The sequence below is a fragment of the Fringilla coelebs genome (assembly GCF_963513975.1).
Source record: "Fringilla coelebs genome assembly, chromosome: 3".
Classification (NCBI taxonomy): Eukaryota; Metazoa; Chordata; class Aves; order Passeriformes; family Fringillidae; genus Fringilla; species Fringilla coelebs.
The window spans coordinates 109630485-109653336 of NC_140030.1; the positions used below are offsets into that span (position 1 = coordinate 109630485).

The 22852-nt window shown below is 55.0% G+C and overlaps 1 protein-coding gene across 1 annotated transcript; it reads right to left on the minus strand.

Moving 5' to 3' along the window:
* Positions 1 to 4493: 4493 nt before the first annotated feature.
* FOXA2 (forkhead box A2) lies at positions 4494 to 6417 on the minus strand (the record flags this gene model as incomplete). The annotated part of the gene is made up of 2 exons (XM_084202300.1): positions 6225 to 6417; positions 4494 to 5738 (listed from the first exon to the last, which is right to left on the minus strand). The coding sequence occupies exons 1-2, from the start codon at positions 6309 to 6311 to the stop codon at positions 4494 to 4496; spliced, it is 1332 nt and encodes a 443-aa protein (XP_084058426.1). The 5' UTR covers positions 6312 to 6417.
* Positions 6418 to 22852: the final 16435 nt, after the last annotated feature.

Genomic DNA, 22852 nt, shown 5'->3' on the forward strand with positions numbered 1-22852 from the left:
TCCTCTTTGTGCTTTGATGTCCTTGGAGCCATCCCTGAATGTCATTAAGGGCCGGGATAATTAAAAGAGAGGAAAAAAAAAAAAAAAAAGGAAAAGTGTCGCTTTTCCTGGAGGGAGAATTCATGGAAAAATAAAAGAAAACTATGGATAACGGAGGGAAGAGAAGCGGCTGGAGTGAGGCTGACTTGGGAGCTCAGGCCCTGCCAGGTCCCGCTCGGCGTTTCCCAACCGCATCCCAAAACAAAACCCGAGCCCGGGATTTGACGGGAATTGAGGGGAAAAACGGAGCAGGGGACACCGCGATCCCGGCGATGGCGGGGAGCTGGGAATGCTCGGGAAAAGAGGGAAAAGCAGCCGGGAGCGGCAGGGCAGGGGCGAGAATGCGGCGGGATGGGCGCTGCCCCCGCGGGGGGGACAGGCGGGCGGGAGCGCTAATTGGAGCTGTCAGCGTTAATTAGCCAGAGCTCATTAGCCGCGTCACCTGTCGCGGTGAGGGGACACGGACGGGGACAGAGACACGGGGACACGGACGGGGACACGAGGACACGGCCATCCTCTCCGAGCTGTGACCCCCCCTTGTGCCCCCGAGCCTGGGGAAGGGCCGCTGAAATTCCCGGTTTTCCCGGCAAACACCCGCGGGAATGTTCGGATCCCGGATTTTTTTTGGCCCACGCGGGTGCAGGAAAGCGGGAGCCGCGGGAATGTCACTGGGAGAGGCTCTTCCTGGGAGAAACCCCCTCCCGGAACAAAAGATAGGCAGGAAAAATTGGGGCAAATGGAGAAAATCCGCTACTATTAAAATAGAACGCGCAAATTTCAGGGAAGCTCGGGAATTTGGGAAGGAGCGGGAAGAGGGAGGGAGCCTGGCCCGCACGCCCCTTCCCTGTCGCACAGTTTGGGGTTAAATCGGAGCCTCGAGGTGGCCCCCACATCCCAAAACTCCTCCTGCGCCCCAAGGCTGGGAGATGGGATCCCAAAAAACGCGCGGGCTCGGCGGATCCCTGAATCCACCCCGAATCCATCCCCCCGCGGCCTCCGCGGCGCTTCCCGCGGCCCCGGCAGCTCTGGGGCGAGCTGAGGGGGAGAAGGCTGAGGAAGAAGGGCTGGGAATGAAATGGAGAGGGAAGCGGGAAGGAAAGGGAAGGGCAGGAAAAGCAGGAGAAGGAGCGGCGGGTGTCCCCTACCTGCGCCCCGGCCGCCGGCCCGGCTGTGCGGGAGCTGGGAGCATCCCGGCATTTATTGGAGCTCCAACTGTGCCACTGTTGACTTTAGCACAAAGCAAAGATTTCGCCGGGCGCCCGTTTAAAAATGAATATTTTACCAAGATATCGATCAGCTTTATAAAATTCACTTCCAGCGCCGCGGCTCCGAACGGCGCGGGGGGGGCGCCAGGAAAGGGGCCGCAATATAAGATCTGTGTAAATTTGCTGAACTCTGACGTGGTGGGGAAAGTTTACCCTCCTGGAATTTGGAGCTCCAGCCATCCCCCCCCCCCCCCCCTCCGCCGCTTCTGCTCCTCGTCCTTTTTCTTTTTTTTAGCTTTTTTTTTTTTTTTTTTTTTTTTTTTTTTTTTGTTTACTGACTTTGTTTATTCACAGCTCACGGTTGCTTAACCAGGCAGGAGCAGAATGCGCTCGCCGCGAGGTTGGGATTGTGTGGAGAGAGGGGAAAATGCCAAGGGGAGGAGGGAAAGGGAAGAAATAGCGCCCAGCCGGAGGATTTTTTGGGTTATTTCTCTTTTTTTTCGGGTGGTTTCTGACTCAAATGGTGAAGCAGGGAGGAGGAAGGGGAATGGAAAGTGAGGAAAAAAAGAGGGGAGAAAAGTGGGGAGGGGAGAGGGAGGGGAAACAGGGAGAAGAAATGAAAGTGGGGAGGAAAAAGGAGCGAGAAAAAAAGGAGGAAAAGGAGGGAGAAGAAATGAAATCGGGAAAGAAAGAGGGAGGGAAAAAAAGTGAGAAGAAAGAATAAAAGGGAAGAAAAGAGGGAGGAAAAGGGAGGGAGAAGAAATGAAAGTGGGGAGGAAAGAGGGAGGGAAAGCGAGCAGACGAAAAAAAATGGAAGGAAAGAAAGGAAAGAGAAGAAATGAAGGGAAGGAGAAAAAAAGGAAGTAGGGAGGGGGAAAGGCAGGAAAAAGGAGAGAAAAAAATGAAAGTGGGGAGAAAGGAGGGAGGAAAAAGGAGGGAGAAGAAATGGAAGAGGGAGGGTAAAGAGGAGGGAAAAGCAGAGAGGAAAAATGAAGGTGGAGAGAAAGGAGGGAGAAAAGACGGGGGAGAAGAAAGAAAAGAAAGGGAAGAAAGGAGAGAGAAAAATAACAGGAGGGAGAAAAGGTGAAGGGAGAATAAAAAGGGGAGAAAAAAAAAGGAGAAAATAAGAGGGGGGATAAAAGGCGGAGGAAAATAAAAGGAAGGAAGGGGAAATAAGGAGCGAGGAAAGTAAAAGGAGGAGAAGAAATAAAGGAGGAAATAGACAGGGAGAGAATGAAAAGGAGGAGAGGAAAATGAAAGGGCCGAGGGGAAAAAATGAAAAGGGAAAAAGTAAAACAGGACAAAAATGCAAGGCGGCCGGGGGGGGAAGAGGGGGAAAGGGGAAAAAAACAAAAGGGGGAGAAAAAACGAAAAGAGGAGAATAAAATGAGGGGGGGGAGGAAGAAAAAGAGGGGAGAAGGAAGAAAAGGAGGGGAGAAGGAAGAAAATAGAGGGGCAAAGGAAGAAAAAAGAGGCGAAAGCTCCGCGGAGGGAGCGAGATGCGAGCGGAGCCGAGCGGGGCCGGGCCCGAGGCCGGGAGCGGGGGTGGGGGGGGGGTGTCCTTGTCCCCAAAGCGGCGACACCCCCGCGCCCGTGCCCGCTGGCCGCGGGAGCCTTTTATGTGCTAATGCCACCCATTGCACGCCCCGCTTGCCATCGTGTGTGTCCTTGGAGAGATCCCGACACATTTCAGCCCCGTTTTGTTTTTTGGGAAGGTTCTTTTTTTCCCCTTCTCCTCTTTCCTCCTGCTCCCCCACCCCCCCCCACCCCCGCTCCTCCCTTTCTCCCCTTTTCTCTCGCCGCGGACAATGCGGAATTTTAAGAAGGATTTGGATGTTAGTTGGGAAAGCAACATCGCGGCGTGGCCGGCGCCGCGTGGGAAAAACAACAAGTGGTTGGGAAGAGAGGGAAAAGGGAATGGAAGGAGAGGATGCGGGAAGTGTTGAAAATAAAAAGCTCTGCGCCTTTTCCACCGCCCGCCGAAAAACCGGGATGCTGTCCCGGGAAAGGCGGGGATGCCCCTGCGAGTCCTAAATCCCTCCCGGTTCACGCAGCTGGGATGATTTTTCCAGGATCGCGGGGCTTGGGGAAAGGGGTCCCTGATTCCCACCTTGAGCGGGGGGCGCGAATTTTCCCTGGCCGCGGTGTCGGGGTGGGATGGGTGGGAACAGCGGGATCCTGGCCGGGAGCCCGCGGGCATGGAGGTGTCGTGGCGGGGATAGCGGGGTCCTGGAAGGAATAGTGGGATCCCGCGGGGATGGGGGGATCCTGGAAGGGATGGAGGGGTTCCGGAAGGGATGGAAGGATGGCGGCAGAGACATCGCAGATTCCAGCGGGGGCTGGAGGGATTCCGGCGGGGGATTGGAGGGATCCCAGCCTGGCATGAGCGATCCCAGCCGGGTTTGGAGCCGGGGCCGGCTCGCTCGCGGAGATCCCGGGAATGCCGGCGGGGACAGCGGCGGTGCCAGCCGGGAGCGGCGGGGGTCCCGTCGGGCGGCGGCGGCGGAACAGAGATGCAGGGGGAAAAGCACCGCCAATACGACTTTAATGGAGTTCTGCGGCAGCTGCGGCCGCTCGCTACCAGAATACACAGCTCGAAGCCATAAATAAAGCATACAGAAACGATAAATTAATCAGATCCAAGTAGTTTACTCTCCCGGGAACATCAAGCATTTGCTTCAATTACAACAATCTATCCTGCCTTTTAAATTTTTTTTTCTTATTTTTTCTTTTCTTTTTTGCTTTCCCCCCATCTTCCCCCCACCCCCTTTTTTTCTTTTTCTTTTTCTTTTTTTTTTCTTTTTTTTTTACAACGTCGCAAGACTTTTGGTTCTCGGTTTCTGAACTAGGAGTATTCACAAGGAAGGAGGGGTTGGTTCTGCCTCGGTTGAGGGTTATTTTTTTGCCCCCCTCACTCGCACACAAAAAAATAGATATATTTAGACCTCGTGGCGACAACGACAACGAAAAAAATCAAAACAAGCCCCGGAGAACCCCCCCCCATGCCCACCCCGCCAAACCAAACCACCCCACACGGAGCCCCCCCCCGGGTGGATTTGGGAAGGGGCCACACGGCTGCAGATTCCCGAATGGATGCAAACATCTGGAGCCAACAGAAAAAAAAATAAAATATATATATATATATATATATACCGGATATGTACCGTGCTCAGAGTCCACTGCGAGGGGTATGGGGGGGGTGGGGGGGAAGGAAGGGTTTCCCCCTTTTTCCAGGAGCTTTTTTCCTGCTTAGGAGGAGTTCATGATGGGCCGGGAATACACGCCTTGGTAGTAGGAAGTCTCTCCGGCCAAAGGCGAGGCCTCCAGGGCGCTTTTGTTCGTGACGGGCGCCATGGCCAGGCCCGCGGGCACGGGCGAGGCGTAGCCCGAGTAGTGCATCACCTGCTCGTAGGCCTTCAGGTCCATTTTGTGCGGGTGGTGGTGCTGGTGGTGCGGGTGGTGGTGCTGCTGCTCCGAGGAGGACATCAGGTTGTTGATGGAGAACGGGTGGTTGAAGGCGTAGTGGTGCTCGGGCTTGAGGTGCCCCTCGTGGGCCAGCCCGGCGTGCGGCGGCGCCAGCAGGTGCTGGCCCGGCGAGGCCGAAGGCTCGCCGGGGCTCAGCCCTTTGAGGTCGGCCAGGGTGCGCTTGTGGTCCTGGCAGGGCGAGGAGCTGGCCGGGGACTCGGCGCCGGCGGAGCCGTCGGAGCCCCCCGAGGAGCTGCCCTCGCCCAGGGGCTGGCTGGCGGCTTGGCCTGGGCCTTTCTTGCCGCCACCGGCGCCGGCGGAGCCGTCCTTGGCCGCCAGCTGCTTCTCGCACTTGAAGCGCTTCTGGCGGCGCAGGTAGCAGCCGTTCTCGAACATGTTCCCCGAGTCCGGGTGCAGCGTCCAGAAGGAGCCCTTGCCCGGCTTGTCCGGCGAGCGCGGCACCTTGAGGAAGCAGTCGTTGAAGGACAGCGAGTGGCGGATGCTGTTCTGCCAGCGCTGCTGGTTCTGGCGGTAGAAGGGGAACAGGTCCATGATCCACTGGTAGATCTCGCTGAGGGTCAGCATCTTGTTGGGGGACTGCTGGATGGCCATGGTGATGAGGGAGATGTAGGAGTAGGGCGGCTTGGCGTGCGTGTAGCTGCGCCGGTAGGTCTTGGGGTCGCGCGAGCGGTTCAGGTTGGACTGGCCGTAGATGGGGCTCATGGAGTTCATGTTGGAGTAGGGCGCCAGGGCGTTCATGGAGCCCGCCTGGCCGCCCATGGGGCTCATGCTGGGGCTCAGGTGGGCGCCCATGCCCGGCACGCCGGCCGAGCCCATGGCCGGCATGGCCCCCGCGCCCGGGGACATGCCCGTCAGCGAGGGGCTCATGCCCGTGTTGGCGTAGGACATGTTCATGGAGGTGGCCGCCGCCGTCATGTTGGCCGTGCTGCTCATGGCCGACATGGTCATGTAGGTGTTCATGCTGTTCATGCCCAGCCCCGCGTTCATGTTGCTCACCGAGGAGTAGCCCTGCGGGGACAAGCGACACAGGGCACGGGGATGGCGCGGGGGGGAGCCCCAGCCCAGCCAAGCCCAGCCCAGCCCAGCCCGGAGCCGGAGGCGCCGCAGCCGCGGGGCTCCGCGGAGGGCACGGGAGGAAAGGGTTAAATCCCGGCGCGGGGTGGTGGTGGGGGAGGCGGGGGGGGGGGGGGTGTTGTTTTTCTTCTTAATGAAACCCAAATATATTTTGGTATCTATATTAAAAAAACCGCGGTGGCAGCAGGAGCGGCGGAGCCGTCCTGGGTAGCGGAGTTGCAGGAAGGGAAAGGGAAAGGGACATCCCTGCCCGGGGAGAGAAAAATACCTGGAGGGGTGGAAGGAAAAACTGGGAAGAGTCGCCCGCACCCCCGCCCGCACCTCGGGACCCCCGCCCGCAGCACCGAGCCGGTGCCAAAGTTAATCCCGTCCGGGGGCCGGGACGCCGGGGGGTTTTGGGGCTCCCGGCTCCGTCCATACCTCGGGCTCCCCGTAGTAGTTGCTCCAGTCCGTGTGCTCATGGCCTTCCATTTTCACCGCTCCCAGCATACTGGAAGTGGAGTGCATGGCAGTTTAAAATTTAACAGCCACAACAAACGACGGCGGAGAGCGACCCAAAAAAAAAAAAAAAAAAAAAAAAAGAGAGAGAGAAAAAAAAAAAAGGAAAAAAAAAAGTCCCCAACCCTCCCTCCCCTCCGCCGGAGCCTCTGGAGGAGGAGGAAGAGGAGGGAGGGAGGAAGGGGGGGATGGAGCGGCGCTGGGGCTGGGGTGGGTTTGTTCCGCCGCCGCTCCTTGGGTGGGTTTTCGCAGCGCTCCGCGGCGAAGAGGCGCCCGGAGGCGATGGAGGAGCCGGAGGAGGAGGAGGAGGAGGAGGGAGGAGGGAGGAAGAAGAGGAGGAGGAGGAAGAGGAGGACAAGTGCTGCAGTGACGTGGGTGCCCCAGTGATATAGCACGGAGCGGCCGGGCGAGCCTCCAATCCCCAGGTCCTCGGCTGCCCATTTGAATAATCAGCTCACACCTAGGCGGGAGCGGCTCCTCCGCGGCCCCGCGCACCTCTGCGCGCCTCCGCCACAGCCCCGCGCCGGGGGACACCGCTGCCACCCCATCCCGCTCCCGGGGGACGCCGCTGCCACCCCACCCCGCTCCCGGGGGACACCGCTGCCACCCCATCCCGCTCCCGGGGGACACCATTCCCACCCCGCTGCCCGGCCCGCCCCGACGGCAGCGGCTCCCCCGCAGCATTCCCGCTGGGAGCGGCCCCGCTGGAGCGGCTGAGTGTCCCCCCGAAGTGCCCGGTCCCCTCCCCACGCACCTTTGCTCCCCGCGGCGAACGGGCCCCGGGGCTCTGCCTGGCCGGCAGGTCGGGACGCGGCTCTTCCCGGCAGGAAAACCGGGACTGAACGGAGCAGGGAGAGCAGGGAAAGGGGCGGGCAGCGCCAGCGGGGCCGCGGGGGCCGGCCCTGTGCGGGTCCCGGTGCGGGTCCCGGTGCGGGTCCCGGTGCGCTCCGTCGGGGCAGCGCCGCTGCCGGAGCGCCTGGGAGCGGGGGAAAGCAGGAAAGGAGGAAAAGAGGGAAAGAGGAAGGAAGGACAGACGGGTGACCAAAATCACCCCCCCGCGGGTCTAAATCCGCTGTCCGGGTGGCGGGGGGGGGACCAAAGGCGACAGGGAGGCACCGGGGGGCTTCCCCCCATTCCCACCGCCCCTTCCCAGTGCCCGCCTGGCTCCTCCGGGAGCATCCCCGCCGCTCCCGGGGAGTGTTCTATGAATTCCCACCTAGATCTGCCCGCCGTCATAAAAAAAAAAAAAAAAAAAAAAAGAAACCAAAAACCCAAACCAACCGCAAACCTGATTTATTTGGGGGTTTTTTGATTATTCATTTATTAATCTATTTATTTAATTACTTATTTATTTATTGAGCTTGCGCTCCCCAGGGGGCTCCCCCTGCCCCACATCGCCGAGAGTTTTTAACCCCCCCAAAACCCCTCCAGGATTCTTTCCCTGGGCTCCCAAATCCCTCAGGATCCATGGCCGAAGGAAAACAACCCCGTTCGCCGGCTTCTATCGCGATAGCCGCGGCGATAGTCACAGCCCACATCCCTCCCAGCCACCCGCCGCCCCTTCCAGGCGTTTTCTGCCGGGATTTGGGGGATTTTGGGGGGACGGCCCGGAGGGAGATGCCCCCCAAGAGGGGGGACACCCCAAAAAGAGGGAGGGGCGGCCCCGAGCGCGGTGGCGGGGCGCCCTCTGTCGCCTGCCGTGGGTGCGGGGGGGACCGGGAGCGACACCCCGGGGTGGGGGCGACACCCAGGGACCCCCTGTGGGGTCACTGCCGGGGGTCACCCCCTCGCACCCCCTGCCCGCACCCCCAGACCGCCCGTGCCGGCTGGCAGGAGGTGCTGGTGCACCCCAAGTGCTGAATCCCCCCGCTCCCTGCGTTCCCAAGGAGCTTTCTGCTCCTCCCAAGGCTCGGGAAGGGGGAATTCTGGGAGGATGGGGTGAAATTTGGGATGTGGCTGCCGGGCAAGCTGAAGGATCCTGCTCTCTACTCCTGGCTGGATCCTGATGTTTTGGATGAGACCCCACCCCGGTTTTCCACCCCTTTTCCCTCGGACTGCGAGGTTTGTTCTGATGGATTCCTGAGAGGCCGGGATGAGCCTTTCCCTGGGCAATTCCCACCCTCAGGCCTGGGCCCTGCAGATGTTGGGGCAGATGTTGGCACAGATGTGAGCACGTCTGGCACCTCCACGTGAGGGGTGGCCGGAGGTGACACCATCCCGAGCTCGGCAGCCTTTCCCAATTTCCTGCTTTTTCCTCTTCACCAGGCACCGCTTCCCTGCTTTGGCTCCACAGGACTTGGAATTTTGTCCCCACCAAAGGTGAGGATTTTCATCCAGGTGTGGACAGGAAGCTGCCCTAATTCCTTGGATTTTTGATCCTTCAGGACATTCCTACCATCCCAGGCACTTAAATCCCATTTTCCCTTTGTCTGTCCCACAATTCCCCCATCCTGCTCCGTCCATGGAGCACATCCCACCGGGAATGGTGATGCCTATCCCATTCCATGTGTCCACAGGGACGACCACAGCCACCACATCCCACTCCTGCTCCTCAGACAAAGCCTTTGTCTTGGGAACACGAGGACACGGAGCAATTCCAACATTTGTATTCAGCAACGCGGGCCTGGAAAAGCGGCTGGATGTGGGATCGACTCCGCTCCCCATCCAACCACCTCCCGCTGCCTCCTCGCCTTCCACACGGATAAAATTCATCTCTCCTAAGGAAAAGAAGCAGGAAAATTGATATTTTTCCCATCAAAAGAACATTTTTAGGAATACCAGGATGGCTATAAAAAAAAAATTTTCTGTGGTGTCTTATTTAAACATTCCCGGTTGGAAAGAGCGAGTTCCTGGCCATCTCCACCTGATTTCTTCTCTTTAATATTTAACTAATATTTATTTTAAATTTAATTTTGAAATTATGCTCTTATTTGCATTGGGAGCCAAGCCCTGGGAGGCGGCTCCCACTTCCCAAGGGATGGCCGGAGCCTGGATGGGCTTTCTCTGCATCCATCCCTTGCGGCAACACCGGTGCCTTCCCTCCTAGCTGGATAATTATCCCTTTTCTCCTGATAATTATCATCATTAATCCAGGATAATGAACTCTCCCAGTTGTGCTGCTCCACCGAAAGAAAGGCAGGATTGGGTTTTTCCCTTGAAATCAGGAAATTGGGAGACAGTGTCTCCTGAAGAGCCGCCCTTCAGGAGGATTGTTGGAGACAAAAGGCAACTTGTCGGATTTATGAGACCTTTCCCTGATAAGAGATGGAAATTATGGCTGAATCAGTGCCTGGAAGTACTTCAGGGAGAGGTGGGAGACAGGATTGAGGCGGGAAGAGGGAAGGGTGAAGGTGGAGCGGGATAGGAAAGCTCCCATTGCTCCAGTGCTGCCTCTGGCTGGGTTTATTCCCAATTTTTCCTGTAGGATCCATCTTTGTAAGGTCAAGAGCTCTGCTGGGTTGACAGCATTCCCAGGACCTCCTGTTCCAACAAGCAGAATAAACCATGGGAAGATGAGGATGGAGGTGAGGATGAGGATGCTTCACATTCCTGAAGCTCGGAATTCAGCTGAGCATTCCCACCAAAGCTCTCCAGGAAGAGCCAACAGCACATCCCAAGGTCACGCCCAGCCCCGACTTGGGAGCACACACCAGCATCCCGCTCCCAAGTTCCCACAAATTCCATACACTGGGAAAAGCTACTTGAAGGATTCGGATGGGGACCACTGAAATTCCCTCTTTTTCCCCGCCCATGGAGCCTCAGCTCTGGAACAGGTGCCGGAATTCCACTGGGAATTCCCACAATTACACCGGCCAATATTGACTCAACTATTTGAGGAACTCTTCAACCAAGTCCCTCCTAATTAGATTCCATATTAAATGGGGCTGTTTAATTCCGGGGAAGATTTTCCAAGGCCTTAGCAAGGCTAACAAAGGAAAAGCTGGGAGTGTGCAAAAATTTTGTCTCTAATATCCCAAGGATATCCATCCTTTTAACTCTGGAATAACATCCTTCAGTCCCAGAAGCAGGCAACTTGGTTTCATCCACAAGGATTCCTGAGGATCCAGACAGTCAGGATATATCCCTATTTCTGGCATTTTCATTCCCTGTTTTAACGTTCCTTCCTGCTCTGTAATTATCCAATGTGTCAATGAAGGGAAGGAGCTGCTGGAATAAAATAAAACCCTGGAAAAGCCCAATGGGAATAAAGCCCCGTTATTAGGAATGGAGCACCAGCAGATATCCTGATGGGAACGACAACTTCCTGGGACAGCATCACTAATGCTCCCTGAGGACAATGCCAGCATGAGGTGGGGATCCTGGGATGGTGGGATGGAATCACAGTGGGAATGGGCAAAACCCCCTTGGAAGAGCCCAGCAGCCTCTGGAAAAGCTCCGGAGCAAAATCAACAGAGGGCATCTGCCGGCTGTTTGCCGTGGGCCACGTGATGCCCATTCCCGGCTTTCCAGCAGCACGTTTTGCTGGATAAACAAGATGCGCAGGCATCTGGAATGACGGCCGGAGGAGCCGGCTGGCCGCGGAAAACCGGGAATTAACAGATTCATCCCCAGCTCCCACGGCACAGGGAGAAGGATGAGCGGAGGGAGATGCCCAGATCAAGAAAGAAAGGAAAGAAAGTCTTCCTCACATCCCAGGAAAATCCTGCCGTGGATATTTTCTCCCAGCAGGCAGGGGAATTTTCACCTGACTGAAATATCCAGGGTTTGGGTTCATCCCGGGAATTATTTTTTATGTTTAATGATCAGTTGCTGAAAACTGAAATGTCCTTGGGTTCCCAAGAAGAAAACAAACAGGAAGAAAATGGAATCTGGAGCCTCCTCCCAAAACCCTGGGCTTTAATAGCTCCCTGTTATTTCCTAACAAAACCCCTGCGCTGCTGGAGAGCTTCCAGCCTGGCTGAGGCGTTCCAATTCCCACCGGGAATTTGCTGCTCAGGGCAGGGGGACGAATGACCCCAAGGACGGTCCAGCACATCACCCAAGGAGCAGAATTAAGGGACCCAATTCCCAAATTCCTTACACATCCCATAAAAGCAGAGATGTGCCCAGTCCAACCCGTCCCAGCCATTCGGAACTGACGGGATTTGGAATGGGTGCCGGAGCAGGGAGACAGGAGCGTGTCCCAACCTTCTCAGCGCTCCGGGAGGCTGCTTTTCCAAGGAGATCCATCGGAGACAGCCTCTCCGAGGATTCTGACGGACATTTATAGCCCTGTGAGTCATTCCCGGCCTTGTTTAAACCAGTTAGACCTGGCCAAGACCTTGAAAATAGCTCCATTTATCCCGAGCGGCTCCATTCCCGCGTCCCGGGTATAAATAGCCGGCGGAGCTGCTCCGAGCTCGGCAACGCAGGCACTGCTCATTCCATGTCGCCCTCCATGTCCCCACCTGGCAGTCTGCTGCCAGGGCACCCCGTTTTCCTGGGAATGAGGTGTCCCTGGCAGAGCCCGCAGCAAAACAGCCGGAGTGGAGATTTCTGCTTCCAAAAAAACCACGGGAGCTTGGGATCGGGCCCTGTCTGGGAGCCTGCGGTTCCATGACCACTAATAGCAGGCCAGGATCACCCCATAAATCTGTTCGGGGTGGGCACAATCCCGGGTCTGTGCCTCGGGGTGAGGCACCGGCGGCGCCGCGGTGACAGCAGGACACTCGGATCCCCCCGCCCTCCGCCCGGCCTGGCCGGATCACGGCGGGAATTCCGGAGCCACCCCGTCCCAGCACCGCCCTGCAGGTCGCTGCCACCTGCGAGGGTATTTTCATTCAGCTCCACTCTTTTCCTGGGGCAAAAAAATTCCATTTGAACTCGGGCTTTAAAATCCAGGGAAGCTTTGAGTGTGGGATCGGCTCAGTTTTGCCAGACAAATGGAAATCTTTTGTTTCTGCAAAAAAAAAAAGATTTTTGATGGAAGTTTTTCCACCTCAGGTTGAGGAGGAGCCTTTTACACCTGCTCCCAGTCCTGGTGAAGGTGGAAAACAGGGAATTTCAGGCTGCCTGTCCTGAGTGGGATGATGGCACAGCTCATCCCAGCCAGGCTGGCTCCCACAGCCAGAATCCAGAATATTGCCAAGACTTTCCCCCCTAAAAACCTTTCCTGCCCTAGACACAGTGATCACACGGCAGTAAAATTCAGAATTCCGGTGTCCTTGGGACCTCGTCCCCTGGGCTGGTGGCCCATGGCAGGCAGATGAATCCAGAGCCTTTGGATGCTAAACCCAGTGGGTTTGGGCTACTAAATCCAGGGATTTTGGCCTTCAAAATCCAGTGGTTTTGGTTACTAAATCCAGTGCCTTTGGATTGGGAAATCCAATGCCTTTGGTTACTGAATTCATTGCCTTCGGGCAACAAAATCAGCAGTGTTTTGGACTGCAAATCCAGTGCCTTTGGATTGGTAAATCCATTGCCTTTGGCTTGCTAAATCCAGTGATTTTGGACTGCTAAATCCAGTGCTTTTGAGCCTGCTAAATCCAGCGATTTTGGACTGTTAAATCCAGTGATTTTGGACTGTTAAATCCAGTGGGCTTGGCCTGCTTAATCCCATGCCTTTGGGCTCCTGAAGCAAATTCTTTGGGCTGCTAAATCCAGTGATTTTGGCCCGTTAAACCCAGTGCCTTTGGCTACTAAATCCTGCATTTCTGGGGCTGCTAAATCCAGTGATTTTGGCCTGCTAAACCCACTGGTTTTAGCCCGTTAAATCCAGTGCTTTTGGCCTCTTGGATCCAATGTTTTTGGGGCTACTGAACCCAGCACCCTTGGGCTGCTGAATCCAGCACCTTTCCAGGGGAGAGCTGTGCTGCAGAGGGATGGAAAAGCTCTGCGATGGCGGCAGCTCCGGCTCTCTCCAAACATTTCTCCCCCCTCACTCTGGTTTTTTTTCCCCTCAGAGGAAAGAGTGCCCAAATCAACACCCGCCCCAGGAACGGTTTTCCGCGGATCGGACGGCACTTTCTGTCGGAAAAACTTCCAATCAGCTGCATTCCCGAGCTGGGCTTATTTTTCACAGTTTTCTGAGTGCGTTTTGTTTTGGTGCCAGAGTAAAGAGCTGCAGGGACAGACTCCAGCCCAACCTGCAGCAGCAGCAGCATCCTCACTGGATTTTGGGGAGGAGAGTGGGCTCTGACCTACATTCTCCACTTGGAAAAGGACAGGTTATCCCTTAACATCCCAAAGCGCTTCTCCCGGGAGGTGAAGCTGTGATTTGGAGGCCGAAGGAACACCGCCCTCTCCCCCAAAAGCAGCCTCCGGCTGTTTTGCAGCTCCGGCTGTTTTGCAGCTTCCCAATCCCTTTTCCAGAGGGTGGAACAACCTTAACCAGAGCTTTTTAAAGCTCTCCCACCTTTGCCTCCTCTCTTCCTCCAGCTCGGTGTCCCGGCAGCGGCAGAACAAGACGGCTACAGAGGCCGCTGGAGCTGGTGGCGCGGAATACACTGGGAGGCCTTTTTTTTCCTTGGAAAATATTTCCCTGCCGCAGGCTGCGGTGACAGCAAACATTCCTGCCGGGGCTGGCGCGGGGAGGCATCACCCTGCGGGATGGCTGGGGCTCCCGGGGCGGCTCCAGCCCTTCCCTTCCCAGGGTGCGATCCCGCTGCCGCTCCCCAGGGATCCGGGCCCGGCCGCACAAAGGCTTTTTATGCTCCAGGGGTTGTTTTTCCAAGGGAGAAAAGAGGAGCTGGCGTGGTCCCCCGGGAATGTCCAGGGGAGCCCTGGCCGCTCCGTGTGCCCTCGGCTCACCGGGAAAAAGGGAGGATTGTTAAAAAAAAACACCTCGGATCCGGAGCGGGGAAGTCAGGGCTGTGGTTGTGAATCAACAGAGCTGCTGCTATTTCCAGCTTTTCGGGAGCAGGGATAGAGCCCCCCCCGCCCCCTCCCCGGGCCAGGTGCACGCCGAAGGATTTCGGGAGCGGCCGGAAGGGTGGCACGTGGCACACACGTGGATTTGGTCCTTCCGTGAGCTTCCATGGGCAATTCCAGTCCTGTGGAAGAAAAGTGACGGGACGGGACGCCCTGGAATACCCATAAGATATTAATTTCATTTTTGTCACGGATCATGGAATTCCAGAATGGTTTGGGTTGGAAGGGAGCTTAAAGCCCATTGCATTCCATCCTGGCATGGGCAGGGACACCTTCCACTGTCCCAGGTGGTTCCAACCTGGCCTGGGACATTTCCAGGGACAGGGTAGCCACAGGTCCTCTGGGAAAACAGTTCCAGGGCCTTATCAACCTCCCAGAAAGAATATTTCCCTCATATCCAACCCGAATCCACCCTCCTCCAGCTTTTCCCCTTGTCCTCTCACTCCCTGCCCAAAGTCCCAAACGACCATGGAAAGGAGATGTCCCAAAATCCCAGGAGCTCTGCTGGTACCAATACAAGGGGCTCAGCTGGACCACAGCAGGAGCTCCTGGTTTTCCTTCTCTTTTACAGCGAGGGAAATCCATTCCCTGGGGCCATGCAATGATTCCGGTCCCACCCAGCCCTCATCCCACCGGGAAGCGTCGAGGGCTGAGGGCTCCGCTTATCTGCAGGAGCAGCCTCCCTGTCTCCATTCCCAACATTTCCAGCCCCATTTTTCAGCTGATTCAATCTCGGCCGAGGAGACAGGGCTTCCCGAGGTCTCCCACCGGGGATGAAATCCACTCTGGAGAGGACACAGCTCATCAGTCCCGGCTCCACTTGGGAATGGCGGGGCCGCTCCTTATCTCCAGAGATAGCGGCTGGGGATGTGCTGGGAGTGACCTCATCCACAGGGATTCACCTGAGGGAGCACCGGGATTCTGGTTTATATTTTGGGGTTTATCCCAGCTTTCAGGGTGAGGGTGCCAGAGCATCCCAATTTCCACAGCCAGCATCCCAATTCTCACGGCGGGCATCCCAATTTCCACAGCAAGCATCCCAACTTTCACTGGAGCACACAACTTTCACTCCCGCCCCTTTTCCCCCTCCACTTCCATCACAAAAGACCCCCTAACAGGCCAACATTCCCAATCCACAGGCACCACCCCTGGCCCCTGAGGCTTCCCTGCATCCCGAACTTCCACTCCGCTCCTTGCCATTTTAGGCTTGGGGCGGGGGGTTTCCCACTGGTTTTCCCAGCTGGCTGGGAAGCCGGGATGCAGCCGTGCCGCCCCCGAGCGCCAATCCCAATCCCTGCTCCCATTAACACCTCATCAGCTCCCGGGGATCCCGACAAACACAGCGCCGCTATCCAAGGAAATACCGCGGGCCTTGTGATGCAGGGCCCCCGGAGCGGGGAGAGGATGAGGAGCGGGATATTTCCTGGCCCTTGGATGCGCAGCTGCTCCCAAGGCCAGCACCTCGGTGGGCAAACAGCACCTGGGAGCGCAGGGAAGCCAGGATGTGGATTCAGGAAGCATCCCTGCATCCCGCTGCTCCATGGAGATGCTAATGGGCTCCCCATTATCCCGGCTTCCCGCTGCTCCCGCCGAGGGATGCTCCCGCTGATGGATTAGGAGCAGCGCGGGGGGCTCGGCTGGCACCCGGCCGCCGGCCTTGGGAAGGGAGGGAAGGAGGGATCCAGGATTTATTCCCGCGGTCAGGAACAAGGCGCTGACAAACAGCCGCCGCTGGCACCTCTTTGTTGGGAATGCTGCAAGGAGCATCCGGAGGCTGCGGCGGAGATAAAGCAGCCTGGCAGCTCCAGGGAGGTCAGGGCTGGGAATTCAGGATGCTCATCCATCCCTGCTCACCGGGAATGGGACAAAATTCAGGAGGAAACATCCGTTGGAGCAACGGGAATGGGGAAAGGCATCCCCAGCTCATCCCGCCGCTGCTGGATCCACCCCGAAGGATTCAATCCCTGCAATATGCACCCACTTCCCTGTGCCGTCACCTGCAGGGTCTCCCAGAAAATTCTCATCCACAGGGATTCTCAGCTCCCACTCCTGGACACCCTAGAATCCCACCCTGTGCCTGAAGGCGTTTTCCAAGCATTTCTTAACAGGATTTGCCTATGGAAAACCTTTGGTGACCCAAAAAGGGGATTTTTTGGCAAGGAAAGTCCGTGCCAAGGGCACGGAGCATAGGACACACTTCCCATGCCAAGCTCCAAAACATCCCTATGGAATTTGATACCTCACTGTGACAGAGTCTGTTCTATTTGGAAAACATTGGGAAAGGGGAATTAAACCTCAGGCTGGCCAGAGTGGGATGCTCAGAATCCCTCAGGACTGATCTCTGATGGAGCTTGGGATGGGAGCCAGTGGCATCATTCCCATAATTCCCTAGGGATGTGGGTATTGCTCCCTGGAAATGCAAAAATCTGGCTCACACGTGGGATTTATCCAGAGGGAGACATGGAAGCTCCAAAGGGAAAATCAACCCATTTGGAAGCAAAGTGGGAGCAATCCCAGTTATCTCCCAGTGCTCTCCATCTGAATGATGAAATCAGGGATAATCCTGAGCTCCAAGCAGATAACGCCTTCCCAATCCCTCAGAACCAGCTCCCACTGCTGGATTCTCCCCGCTGGAATTTCAACAAAATTCCCAGAGCTGCCTTGTCCAAGAGCATCTGGTTTTTTGGGAAGAGCCAGTTTGGGAGCTTCAGCATATTCCACGGGGTGGCAGGGATGGGAATACTGCCAGGATCAGCCCCATCCCCTCCCTCCTCCCAGAAGGAATTGTGTCATTCCAGGTGCTGACATCATCAGGGAACTCTGCCGGGCGGCTCCCGGGACAAGGCAAATCCCAAGGCACATTCCAAGGGTTTCCCTGCCATCCCATTCTGTCCCAGTCTCCTCCTGCAGCAGGAGAAGGGAAGAGCAGCTCTGCCTCTGGGATGGAGCCTCCAGGTTTGGAATACCCACATTCCATCCATCCCAAATACTTTGGGAATTCCAAGTCATGGATGAGCAGAGCCCAAACTCCATCTCCAGCTGGGCCCTCCTGTGAGGATCATTGCTCAGGATCATCCCAGGTTTCAGTTTAAAATATCCAGAAACATTCCCCAGCCACAGAATCTGATGTTTCAGGAATAAACGGATGTGAAGCAACATTTTTTAAGGAAAATCATGGAATCTCAGCAGAGTAAAGGCCGGAAACATCCAACCATTCCCTCACCACTAAACCACATTCCCGAGTTTTTAATCCCTCCAGGAACTGGGATACCTGGGCAGCTCTGCCAGGGTTTTCCAACCTTTTCCATGAGGAATTTTTCCCTAAAATCCATGGAAAAGAAAAGGTTGTGCCCCATCCCTCCCTTAGACGTGGCCACACCTCCAGCACTCCCTCACTGCCCCCAGTTTTGCCTCCCAAGGATTTATCCTAGAAAAAGAGATTTGTTCCCTTCCCAGCATTCCTGTTATCCCAGAATTCCGCACGCACCTCGGCAGGCGGGAGCTGCCGGCGGCCGTGTTTGACTGAAATAATTTTATTTGAACACAATTCCCTGTTTCAACATTTTTAAGGAGCAGGGGGTTATTTAAGATGGATTCAGTTTTAATCAGTTTAATGGGATTTTCTGGTTTTTCATGGAAGAGCTTCCAAATGGTCCTGATTAACTTTTCCGAATCAATACGCTTAAGGGCAAAGCATACAATTATCCCGGCAAATGAGCCCCTCCATGGATCCTGCCGGAACTCCGCCTTGGATCTGGCCCTGGATTCCTTTCCCAACTTGCATTCCATGAGGAAAAGGGGCAGCACCCCATGGATCCCTTTCCCAACTCATATTCCATAAGGAAAAGGGGCAGCACCCCATGGATCCACTTCCCAACTCATATTCCAGGAGGAAAAGGGGCAGCACCCCATGGATCCCTTTCCCAACTCATATTCCAGGAGGAAGAGGGGCAGCACCCCATGATCCCTTTCCCAACTCATATTCCATAAGGAAAAGGGACAGCACCCTATGGATCCCTTTCCCAACTCATATTCCATGAGGAAAAGGGGCAGCACCCCATGGATCCCCTTCCCAACTCCTATTCCATAAGGAAAAGGGACAGCACCCCATGGATCCCCTTCCCCAGCTCATGCTCCATGAGGGAAAGGGAGGTTCAGCCCCAGTTCCCGTTTCCCAGCTCACATTCCCTAAGGAAAATGGGCAGCACAGGTGAGGCTCAGACCCTGGATGCCCTTCCCCACATTCCCTGAGGAAAAGGAGCACCACAAGCACTAGAACTGGATTTCCAGAGGAAAACATCTGGCTCTTGCCTTACCTTTCACATCCCAATTTTTCATTCCAACACATTCAACACCCCAAAAACACCCAAACCCCTGGAAAAGCTGGGCTGGGATCAGCACTGGTGCTGGCACGGGGATAACCTCAAACTGTCCCATGGGATCCCATATTCTCATTACCCCAATCCAACCACGGATGTGGGATCACATCCGGCTCCCATCCATCCACAGGCCATGGATCACATCCTGCTTCCCATTTTTTCCGGCAGGATCCAATATCCCCTGTCTTTTGGCAAGGTGCAACATTTTTCCGAACTTCCCGAGGTGCAGAATTCTTTGGGAAATGTCAGAGTTCCTGGAGGATTAAGCACGAGCCGGAGCAAACAGGAATGACATTATTGTAATTCCTGCTGTGCCGGGTCATTTTCCTGCAATATCATGGTTCCCATCCCAAACCTTGTTCCTTGCATCATCCTTCCCATTCCCTGCTTCTAGGTTTTTATTTATCCATCCCATGGAAAAAAGCAAAGAGGAGGAAAAAAAGAATTTCCTTCCTTTTTCCTTCCTTTCTTCCTTGCATTTGGGCGAATTCAAGCACCACTGAAATTCCAGGTTTTTTTAATCTCTTTTTAGGGAGGAATTCTCAAACTTCCCCAGCAGATCCTGCATTGTTATAAGAATCCATGGCAGCAATTCCCAGTGCAGCCCCAGCCGTGGGATACAAGGATCTGAACATGGAATTGATATATGGAAAAGTCAGGCCCCATGGCAGAGCTGGGATCATCCCATCCCTAAAATCCAGCCCTTACCACTGTTCCAGGAACAGGGAACCACTCCTACCAGGAAAAGATGGATTCACTGCTTTTTCAGGAACTTCTGGCTTCTTCCAGGATATTCCCAGCTTCCCTCTGGGGTTTATCCTTGTCCCACCAGCTGCTCCAATCTCCAAAACCAGCAGCAAATCCACCTTTTCCTGTTTTTTCTGTGGGATCAACCAGCTCACAGAGGACTCCACAGGGATGGGATCCATCCCTCACATTCCCTCTTCCCACCAGGATCAGGTTTGGGGCATGCAGGAACCACATTCAAAATCAAAAGCTTGGGAATTCCCGAGCCTCTGGCAGAGGATGAGCACAGGGATACAGGAGGAGAACACTCCTGGGCTGAATTCCACAGGATATGCAGCAGGAGGGCGCCTCCTGAGCGACACAGGGATTCTGGGAAGGGATTGGGAGCACCGGGACATTCCCTTGGGAATGCTGCTCCAGCCCAGTTTGCCCCAGGGAATTCTTTCCCTGGGGCAGGGGCAGAGCCGAATGGGAAAAGCCAGATTTAAGGGAAAACCCCTCCTGAAAAAGTGGGAAAACCATGGAAGGAGACAATTAGGAGCTACTGTCAGGAAAATTAATCAATTTTCCATGTTTTCCAGCAGTTTTTCCAGCTGTTTGCAGATGGGTTTAAGAAGGCCGTGGTGCCAGAATTTGGGAAGCATAGGGGGGGTTTCCTCATGGGATGAGCAGCCGGGAGTCCTGGGAAAAGCCTCTCCTCCACTCAGGAGCAATCCAGGTTGTGGGAATGGCTGGAAAAGAGGAGAATCCATGGATTTGAGTAGGAAAAGAAATCAATGCCTGAATTTAAAGAAGGAGCAGATTGCCAGTGAGGGCATATCCAAGATTTCCAGGTGTTCCAGCCCATCCCAGTGTCCCCATCCCGACTCTGGGAGCACAGGAAGCTTCCTGGCTCCCTGATTTCCTCCCTCTGGAGCTGCTCCAGCTTTTCTATTTCTGGACTCCATTCATCCCTAGCCGGCTTTCCATAAAAATTCCTGGTGCCTCTGGCCTGGAAGCCAGGAAAACCTCCAGGAGCCCATAGGAAGCAGCAAAGCCTCCGGATCCAGTGCTCCAAAATTATTATGGAATGAGGGAGTGGGGAGGTGATGTCAGCCTGGATTTAGGGTGGATAATGCATCCCTCTGTCTCAGCTCCATCCTGCTGTTCCCAAAAATTCACCACAACCACAAAGGGAGAAACTTGGGAATATTCAGGGATATCATACAGAGCTGTCGCTGCTTTCCCTCTATTCTGTATTCCCAGTTCTCTCCCTTTCCATCAGTTTTGGGATACAGAGCTCCCAGCAAGGAGAACCACACCTTATACCCAGCCCAGATTCCCATGGAATTTGCTTCCCAGCGCTCCTTTGGTGTTTCCAAGTTGGAAATCCAAGCTCATCCATTGCTGTTGAATCCAGCAGGATTCAGGCATATTCCAGGTGCTGTTTCAATTTTAATCAGGATTTCTCAACCCTCCAAAACTGTGAGGAATTTTTTGAGCAGATTTATGGAAAAGAGTCAGTAGGAATTGCCTCATCATCCCCAAATTCCTTGGGAGTTGAGACTGGGATCAGATTGGAGCAGGAGCAAAGATAATTCATGGAATAGCGAGAGCCACTGGAGCTTCCCTGCATTCCTTGGTCATGGCCCCACCCCAAAGCGGGGCCGGATCCGCTCCTTATTCTCTCCAGAATCCCAGGATCCCCGAGCTTTGGGACACCACCACGGTTGTCCCCCATCCCTGCACCCCGATCCCCCATCCCAGTGGGAATTTTTTGGAGGAGCAGACACAGGAGCATTGAGCGGGGCCTGGAATGTGGCAGCGGCTGCCAGAGCCCAGGAGCTCCCGGGAAAAGCGCCAGGCCGGGAATAAGGAACTGCAGTGTGGATCCCAGACTGGATAAACACACCCCAGCTCCCACCTGGCATCGGGAAGGAGGCTCTGACCTCCGGCTCCACTTCCCGCCGGGATAACGCCACCTCCTCTCCCACCGGGAAAGGGAAACGGAGGCCTTTACATGGAGGTTTTCCAGGGAGAAAACAGCAGGGAAACACCCTGAGGAGCAGCCATGGATCCACAGAAGTGACATCCAGGATCCAAACATCATCAAAATTCCAGGCTTCCCCAATTTTTGGAGGATAGTCGCTTTATAAATTCCCAAAGTGGACAAATCCTTTTTTTTTTTTTTCCTTATCATTCATCCCGAGATTCTCCCAAATGTTTTCTCCAATATATTCATAAACCTCACAGGAATTTTTGGGAATTCCTTTACTTCCCCCCAAAAAATCTGATTCCCCCGCCCCCAGAAGGAGCAGAAAGCTCCAAGATAAGAAAGGGAAAAGCTTGGGAAGATTCAAGGTTCTTTCCTGGGAGACAAGGCCGGATTTTGGCCAAGAACCTGTTCCCAATCCAGGTTTTCCCACAATTCCCAAAAAAATTGGAGGTTAAGGAGGAAAAAAAATATTCACAATTGTTTTTTCTGGTATTTGGGAAGGATCCTGTTCCAACAGTTCTTGTCATTCCTGGGAATACCTTGGAGATTTTAATCTGCTTTAAAAAAATTACAAAGCATAAGGCTCGAACATTTCCAAGCATCCCAAATCCCAGGATTTGGCGGCTCCCAGGAGAGGGCAGCAAATCTCCACGTTTCGGGTTTTCCTCGGGAAAATCGGGAAGGAGGGAGGAGGGGGGGAGGAGGCGGGGAAATTTGGGAGCAGCCCATGGAAGTGGGGCTGGAACATCGTGTCTTTTAGGATCCCTTCCAAATATTCTGGGACTGTGTGGAATTCATGGATTCCGAATTGCTGGAGGCTCAGGGAAGATCCAAGGGGTGGAAAAGGGATCCCATGGGGGATTTACCTGGAAAAGGGGAGCGGGACCCTTTAAATGGGAATTCCTCCAGGAAAATTCCACCCCATTCAGGGGTTCATTAATTCCCATAACCACAGGCTCCTCTCCACTTTTCCCAAGTCCTTGTCATGGATTTGGGATCCAGCCCCGGTGAGGGAGCAGGACAGGGATCTCTGGATAGGGATAATGGGAATAAAGAGAGAAATTAACCGGATTCCAGGATAAGGAGGGCTGAACAATTCCCTTGGACATCGGGAAAAACACATTCCACTAAATCCCAGGATGGTTTCCCTGGAATTCCTTGACTTAGAGGCTCCCTACAAACCCCAGATCTCAAAATCCCAGAACTGCTGATCCCAAGATTCACACGTTCCTTGGGATGAACCGAGCAAATTCCACTTTTCCCCCAGCATCAGAGCAGGCTCCAAGGTTGGGATCTGGGGCTACTGCTGAGGGTGGGATTGAGGAGAATCCCAGGATTTTTAGGAGTTAGGCTCTTTGTGGGTCCCTTCCTACTGGGGATATCCTAGGATTTTATGGATGCACCTGAAATGGGAAGAAAGCCACACTTCCTAATCAGGGCATCCTTATCTCACAGTGAGGCTCCAATCACCTGGGATTGTCCCCCTGGAGCCAAGGCTATTCCTGCTCCTCCCAACCCAGAGTTTTTCGTGGAATTCTGGGACCACCGTGTGGCTCAAATCCATGGCGGAGTTTCCTCCT